Raw genomic sequence first — 8,333 nt, 5'->3', positions numbered from 1 at the left:
ACCGAAAGAATGCCCTGAAGGAATTGATAGTGATCTACAAATCAAAATCAAATCAGAAAAAAGATTAGTCTACTGTTACGGACATTCCATCATAATCGCAAATAAGAACATGAGCTGTCCAAATTCGGTATTCTCATTTCCTTCTACTCTACCGTTAACAATAGACAATGAAACTTTCGACTACTATCGAATATATCATTCTACCAAATTAGAACAAATTCCAGCTGATGCCGACACAATTAATCATTTCCTTTTTGCTGGACAAACTCACACTCAGCTCTTAGAAATGATCAAAATTTCTAATTTTGATAAATCATTCATCGCAATCGTTCAAAACAATCCTTTTACAAGTACCATTGCTTTAACCATCATCATCACGATCTTACTAATATTCATATACATCATTTACAAGAATTATCATTTACTTCTCAACAAAATAGTGTCCCCAAATAGAAGAACAAATCAAAACGTCAATAATCTGGAGGACATGGAAATGCAACAAATCTATGAAACACCAGAAGTAACAGATGATTCATCTTCTCCGCACAAGACAAAACTAAAACTTCTCTTCAGATTGAAAAATAATCCCGAAAATTAAGGTCACTTTCAAAAATTTATAACTCCGCCCCCGCTAACTTTAAAAATCAACAAAAATAGATTTACACAGTTTGGACCTTACTATATCAGAAAATATATAATCTTTGATAAAATCGACGCGGGGCATGACGGGGTGGCCAAAACTCGAAATTACAAATCAGCTTTTCAATTAACCACCATTAACTAGGATTTCAGTCTCAATTCTAATTCCGTTAAGTTAGCATTTTTATGCAATTTATATCAATTAATATGACTCCTGTAAATCTGAATCTGCAATCAGTTTACATTTCTTGCATGTCCCTTTCTGTCCCTATCCACCTGATCCCAAGTAAAAAAAAATAGATTGACAATTGAACTGAAACAAGAGCCTGTTTCATCTTCTCTTTATCAACGTCACCCCTTTCATTTATTGGAAATCTTAGGAAATCACCCAAGCATCGCAAAAGGATGCTCTATCAAATTAAGTGTTCCATAAAGATGTATCAATTGGTGCCCACTGGTGCTGACAGGTCAAAAAAGGATTTTGTTGATAATCAACGAAACAAGGGACTGTTTCAGCTTCTAGTCGAGGGAAATGTAACGATAAATTTTACCTCTTCATCATTTAATCAAGTTCCGATATATCAACATCCTATCAAATCCTTATTTGGAACACTTCCTTTCATTAATTACCATTAATTTCTTTTCCTTTGTTAATTAACTAAATATGGTCGACACCATATTTAGACTATTCCTTTTCTCATTAATAACCAACAAAAGGTGAATCAACGTTTATCTCCCGATTCACTCATAGCTCCCTATCATCTAGTATAAATACCGAACCAATGTAATAGAATTAATTCAGTTCATCAGGATCAACAGTATCAACATAATTATCAGTGTTAATCAACATTTAATTGTAACAATCAACTTATTGAATTCATCATTAATAAATATAACCTTAAAATTATATCATTGTGTTTGTTTTCAACTAAGTCCGCTCGGTAACGTTACACTAATATTGTTAATAAAAGTCTACTGATCATATTGATATAAGGTAAGTGGTGAAAATATAACAATATTTTAATATTTAATGAAATTTGAAAAAAGATGAATCCCACATGGGATCATATCTAATGCTGTTACAAATAGAACGTTAAGTTCGTAAATTTAAAATTGTCCCTTTGGGAAACTGATTAAAAATAGGTGATTATTAAATCACTAATTTATTTCAGGTTTGGTGTTTGAACATCATCTCACAATCTAATGAAGCACTCCAAGCAAAAATCACTCAAGGAATAACCACTAATGCTGTTCAAAAAGGAGCCCATTTACCGGAATGAAGAAACATTGGTTTAACTGAAACTTTAAAGAATAAGAGATTAAAGATAAAGATTAAAGAATTGTACAAAATATTATTAGATATTGTAACATTGACCTCAGGGGAGCTATGGAATTATTATTATTATTATTGTTCTTCTTTTTTTCCACCCCATCCCTTTGTACGGTTGTCATTCCCGGAAACGATGAATTTTAATTCATCGAAGCCTCCACTGAGGTCGCTGTTAAAGCTTAAAAATAAATACACTACTCTAGTTTGAAAATTGCTCATAGGATGAGAAGATTCCCTTCACAAGTACACCTTACAAAAAAGGCGAGAGAGATAAACACAAAGAAAGAGAGAAACCCAAAGAGAGAGAGAGAGAAAAACAAAAATACTCACCAATAGCGTATAAAAAAACAAATTGAAATTTAAACATAAACATATTATGATTTATGATTTAATTGGTTTATCGATATAAGAAACAGTTACGACGTTCAAATAAGCTTGATTGACAAAAGAAAATATAGAGACAAAAACGTAAACCAAAAATATTTCATGAATCCTGAGGATTTAAATCCAGGATTCATGAAACATTTTGCCGGTTTTTTAATTTTAATAAAATATTAAAAAAGTCCACTTCCGCTTCTGAGTGAGCCAGAAGCGGAGGTTTCATTACTACTAAAAACATTGTTTTCTGTATCTAACGAGCCTCACGCTCAAAAAAAATTGCAAATATATATTTTTCTCAAAGAACAACTCAGGACCTGCCGTTTGATACCAAGATCAGCTATATAAGTATATTAATTCGATCACAAAAAAAATCGGACCATTTTCCCGTTTTTGGCGAATTTCACGAAATCCGCGAGTCAGATCAAAAAATTAAAAATACGTGTTGATTTGTTTTAACTCATAAGCTCGAAAATAAAGCTCATAAAAAAGTTTAGGCTAAAAACAGTCATAATGCCTGATGTCCTTTATCCCAATCCCGATGATAAACTTTTCTTAGAAGTTAAGTTTAGTTAACGTAAGTTTAATCACTAACTTTTATGGCTATTCCCAGGCCTTACAATATCAACAGCTGATCAGAGCTTTTCACTACAGTAAAACCTTGCTAAGGGAATATTTTATTTTGATGCTGCCACCTATTGATTTGACTCTTTTTTCCGTTAATTAATGTTGGTCAATTAAATTTGTCCATAGAAAATAGTTTGAACCAATAGATGGCGTAACAAAATATTCCCTTACCGAGTATTCCCTTAGCAAGGTTTTACTGTATTTGCTAATTTTTTGAGTGTCGAGGATTAGTCAAAGATTAAGAGGTTGTACGGGGGGTAACAATCGTGTATACCTAATATTGGTTCCTTGTAGATTTACTAATTATCAGTTCAGATTTTTTTCTTCGCAGTTTCTCCTTATTTTGATGCGAAATCATTGGTAAAGAAAATTAGCTAGAGTTATGCTCAGTGTTAGTGCCAATGTGAACATTGAAGTGATAAAATTGGTGTTTATTACAAACAAATTTCCAAAGGTAAATCCAACATTTTTCCAAAGAATTCGACTGATTAGAGTGTCATGCTAATTGTGGAGAAAGAAAACAAATTTTTAACTTTTGAATCAAATATGCTTTTTACGTTACATTTACCTCGTATTGTAATTGTTGAGTTTTTAGTGAGAAAGAAATGTTGTATAAGTCCTCTAATCCATAAGTCGCAATTTGATTAATCGAAACCAGTCGAATTGTTAAATAGATGATTGAGATTGAATCAGTCGCCATAAAAAGAATCCAAATGACATTTTTTACATGATCAAAGGCGAATACAGCATTTATAACCCCAAAGACTCCGCAATTAATATATGATACGGTTATGAAATATCGAGCAAATTTTTCGATTGACTGAGAAGCTAAAACGGCGTAACTGTAATCAGATCGAATCTTTTTCAATTGTTGTAACATAATTGTCGGTGTTTCATGACGAGAAAAGTTTTTAATATTAGTATTTATCGAGCCGAAAGTGGCTTCCAAACAGATACAAGAATCAATGACTATGTTCAGTAAGAATAGATTGCCAACACAGGAAGAAAACCGAAGAAAATACCCAAGAGTCCGTGGCAAGCTTATAACTGTACTATCAGAATCTTTTGGAACAAATAAAGTGAGGATATTGTAAGAAATCATCAATGTGCTCAGAGTGATATATTTTATTCGACGTTTTCGTTTTATCATCAAAATAGAATCAGAATTTTTATCGAGACTGAGATCACTTAGATAAAGAAAGTAATCACGAAAATTTGACCAGTTCAAAAAGAACATATTTCCTGATTGCAAGCCTATTGTGAGAAGCAAAATGACTCGGCGTGCCGATCGAAGCGAAAGTAATCCGTTCGATTCAAAAAAATCATACCAGTCAAATGCCAGAAAAATCAATTCGGTTGAACTGATGATACCGATCGTCACTATTAGGAACCATTTAGGTAGAGATGAGAATATCCATTTAGATGGAAACATAAAACTTGTAAGAATAATCGAATTATTATTAATACAACTTGGACCTTCCATATTGTGATTGAGATCCAGAATTGAACCCATTTCGTATTTCTGAACAATAATTTAAACTAACCACCTTTATTAAGGATACATCAATTATACCAATTCTCTCCCTGTACATTAGATGATTGATTGTATCCTAAATTCAATTCAATTTGCTCAAGAAAAATAAAATTGATAGAATTATTATTGATAGAAACCTGATAAATTGTTAACACAATTAATTTTCTGTCGAATAAAGAATTTATCAATTGAATATTTTTTGCTATTTATTGATAATCACTTAATAATTTGATTGTAATTATAACCTCAGATTCAGAGTTATGAAAACATTTGAAAAATTATCTTTCAGAGAAAATTATATCAAATGTATTGTTGATTAATTGATTTAATGAACAACAGAAAGGTTATGGTCACAATGAGGTTTATTGAGTGATTATCAGTAAATAGAAAAAATTATCCAATTATTAATAGTTATGTTTCGAGCGTGATTTTAACAATTAAATGTCATTAATTGCGTGAGATCAGAATAAAATACCGATGGGGCTTGTCGAATGAGCCTCATTTTTTGGTTGTAATACATCGTCTACTTATCTTTTCAAAATAAAACTTTGATCATCCCTTCAGCTACTTCGACATGACAGCGGCGATGAAGATCAAAATTTTTCCAAATGCTGCCGATCCGCGGGTACCTTTTTTTACTATTGGAGTTGATTGTTTTTTCTTATTCGAGTTATTAATTAGTCGTAATTAAAACAACTCGTTGCATCTATGGAACGATTGACAAGAGTCCGAATCATCAGTCCAACTGTAACATAAAGCATATAGTAGTAAGATAAAGTAGCTTCTGGCACTTGACATCTCTGGCACAGGTTGACGCCTCTAGCACAAGTACATCTCTGGCACAAGTAGGTGATGTACCTGTGCTAGAAATGTACCTGTGCTAGAGGCGTCAACTCTGTAGAGATGTCAAGTGTGCCAGAAGCCTACTCTTACTACTCATATTAAATTGAACTCGACGTGAAAAGTTTTCGATACAAGTTTTCTTCCTGTGGACTGATACATATTCGAAACTTTAGCTAAAGAAAATAAGAAAACAATAGTCATATTAATAATTGTTCATTTTTTCTAACCCTTCCACTAATTAGACTTACGAATGTAAATTTCGCAGTCAGAATCATGTATGCTAATATTCATCTATGATTCGATAGATAGTTATTTAAGAGATACCCGCAGCATATTGTTTTACTTTCGTTATTAATAATTAATTATTGATTGTCTTTGAAAAGGTTAAAAGACAAATTAATTGTATACTGTTAGTTTAATAATTAGTTATGGGAAAACAACCATTCTTGTCCCTGACTTTCATAATGAGAAACGATTGACAGTTACATTTGTTCATGATAATTAAAAAACTGAGTGAAATTTAAGTGCAACTTTGAAACATTATGAAAATTTCCATCTGTTGTTTTCAATAGCGAAATCGCTCAAATTGACTGAATTACTGTCACAATTTACAGATCGCGTTGACATTCGTGTTGGTTAATTGACAGGTCATCCGATTAATGCCAAACAATCAAACGATAACAATGATGATCATTTTTCCGTTGGAAAGGTGTCGATCACGATTCCAAGTAATGCGTGTTAATAACAATCGATCGCTGTAAGTATTTAAGGCGGAAAAAAATTCTCAAACTAAATCAGAAAACAAATTAAATTGTTCAACTAACTACAATTTACTCTCATTAAACAATCAAAATGAAATCCTTCTTCTTCATTGCTTGTGCTTCACTTGTAATTGCTTCTGCAATCGGTGTAACAATTAAAGGAGACTCTTGTCCAACTCCTACAGTTCCTAAGGGAATCAATTACTGGTCCTTCAGCTATGTAAGTAAATATTTGAATGATTATAATTTAATTTTGATTTCTAAACTAAATTAACAATCTTTAGTTCACCAAAATCACTGGTTGGTATGAAATTGGTCGAACCGATAAGACTGTTCCAAACACCATTCGAAACACCATTGAAATCAATCATCTCTACCCCGGAAAAGTTTACATCTTGAACAAGGGTACAGTTAAAGAACCGTAAGTATCTAATTAATCCTAATAAAAATGAAAATTAATAATCAAACGTGTAACCAATGCTAGTGAAAGCGTCGTACTTTGGGATAATCAAGTCGATTTGACTGAAGGTAATTTCTCTGGTGGATCTTATTATGATATAATTGAAGATGAAGAGCCCGTTTCATTCAACATCAATCAAGGTAATTAGACATTAATTATTTAAACTAATGAAAGTAATCAAGCCATTAATTAAATAGACGGTAAACAAGCCACTTTCTGGATGCCCTACTACTCGAGGACTGGACCGCTGTCTTGGCTTCTTGCTCATCAAATGGTGATGGTACTCTTGATGGTTAGTTGAACGATTTAATTGTTTTACTGTAGAGAAATTAACTAATCATTTGTTTTGTTTTGTTTCTTCATCAATCGACAGTCAAAGCTTGGTATGTGTCTCGAGCACAATCGAAGAAGATCTCAAGTGAAGTCCAAGAAATCGCCAAATCATTGACTGGTAAAAGTTTCGTAGAAACTTGTCAACAAGCTTTATGTTAATCATTCAACTATTTTAAATCAAAATGTATTGTTTAATTAACGCGAGTAATAAACTTTAATCGTATTCAGCATTGATAAATTAGTGCTTTCTCATTTATCAAAGAGTTGATAGTTTTATCATAAGTAGATTTGTAATGTTTTCTAGAACTACATGTATGAAAATACTGTAGTAATTAAGATATTTAGATCTATATGCCAGCCATGAGAAAACGATTCAGTTAATAATTTCATGATAAACGTTCAAATATGTTCCAAGTAATTAACTTATAAGAGTGTTCGTCACGATAACTCGAGAACCAAAGGTTATAGAGTTATAGAGGTTTTATATATGGATTATCTCTTTAAACTTTCAATCACAAAATTAGGTAAAGTAAATTCAAATGAATTGCTTCAATTCCACTCAATCAAATCGAAACAGAATGAATTGGAATCGGATAGATTTCACTATCCAGGAAAGAGATGTGATTTGTTAAAATAAACAAGAAAAGTGTGTAATTTAGCTTCTTGTAGAAAGATTGGAACCTAAACTGAAACCCAATAGATGGAGTAATTCTGGTGAATATGGAATATCTGACTTGATGATTGCAGCTTGTTTTTTAATTGCCATAAAATCTGATGAAATATTTTCATCATTTTTTAATTAGTCAAGTTGATTAAAGCCCAATGGATAATCCATTTAAAGTGCCTACGACTTTTTTTGCTTGGACTAGTTATTCAAATCTTCCAGTATTGTTTCAAGTTATCAAAGATGTTGAATCTTATCGTGATAAATTGCTTACGGAAAGATAATTAAGTAAAGTCTCTTTGGATGAGCTTAGTTCAAAGGATCGAATCGTTTCCCAGAGGAAGATTGATGTTTCCAAAAGAAAAGGTTGAAATTGTTAATGAGGCTCTGAATGGACCACAAAAATATATCGATGAAGCTTCGCATGAAGTTTGGCTGCTGATGCAATGTCCAAACTATCGGATGGCGAAAGATTATAAAAGTCTTAAATTGTCTTTCTGATCGATACCTTACTTCAGATTTATCAATATAATCCTATCTTTTATTGAGCAATTTCTAAAATCTTGTGCAACCCAATTGGATAAATTAGATTCTGGTTACAAATCACCTTACGATTTCTCATCAGTTATTTATGACCTAATGAAATCTTTGGAAATCAAGTCAAATTCTGAATCTCATATCCAAGTGAAATCATTGCTTAAACTTGTCCAAAGTGAATTAAAATTCATCAACCAAGCAAAGAGATGAATGAAGGACAATTAATG

General features: G+C 32.0%; 1 protein-coding gene across 2 annotated transcripts; it reads left to right on the top strand.

The window, feature by feature from the left end:
• Positions 1-6,136: 6,136 nt before the first annotated feature.
• On the top strand, positions 6,137-7,143 carry LOC128392212 (uncharacterized). Of its 2 annotated transcripts, none has more exons than XM_053352195.1 (5): positions 6,137-6,332; positions 6,397-6,533; positions 6,597-6,712; positions 6,770-6,852; positions 6,946-7,143. In XM_053352195.1, the coding sequence occupies exons 1-5, from the start codon at positions 6,204-6,206 to the stop codon at positions 7,018-7,020; spliced, it is 540 nt and encodes a 179-aa protein (XP_053208170.1). In that variant the 5' UTR covers positions 6,137-6,203; the 3' UTR covers positions 7,021-7,143. The 2 variants fall into 2 exon arrangements, with proteins under 2 accessions (XP_053208170.1, XP_053208169.1); XM_053352194.1 differs by having other exon boundaries at positions 6,138-6,332; positions 6,770-6,864.
• Positions 7,144-8,333: the final 1,190 nt, after the last annotated feature.

The sequence above is a fragment of the Panonychus citri genome, unplaced genomic scaffold (genome assembly GCF_014898815.1).
Source record: "Panonychus citri isolate SS breed McGregor unplaced genomic scaffold, ASM1489881v1 Contig00136, whole genome shotgun sequence".
In the NCBI taxonomy this organism is placed as follows: domain Eukaryota; kingdom Metazoa; phylum Arthropoda; class Arachnida; order Trombidiformes; family Tetranychidae; genus Panonychus; species Panonychus citri.
The sequence above is the reverse complement of the archived record's forward strand: the minus strand, read 5'-3'. Positions and strand labels throughout refer to the sequence as shown.

What these genes read in the sequence shown, in the direction of transcription:
- LOC128392212 (XM_053352194.1), top strand. Translation starts at nt 6,204, where the DNA reads ATGAAATCCTTCTTCTTCATTGCTTGTGCTTCACTTGTAATTGCTTCT. An exon ending in ATTACTGGTCCTTCAGCTAT is followed by an intron (nt 6,333 to 6,396) that starts GTAAGTAAATAT and finishes AACAATCTTTAG; the next exon opens with TTCACCAAAATCACTGGTTG. An exon ending in TGGTGATGGTACTCTTGATG is followed by an intron (nt 6,865 to 6,945) that starts GTTAGTTGAACG and finishes ATCAATCGACAG; the next exon opens with TCAAAGCTTGGTATGTGTCT.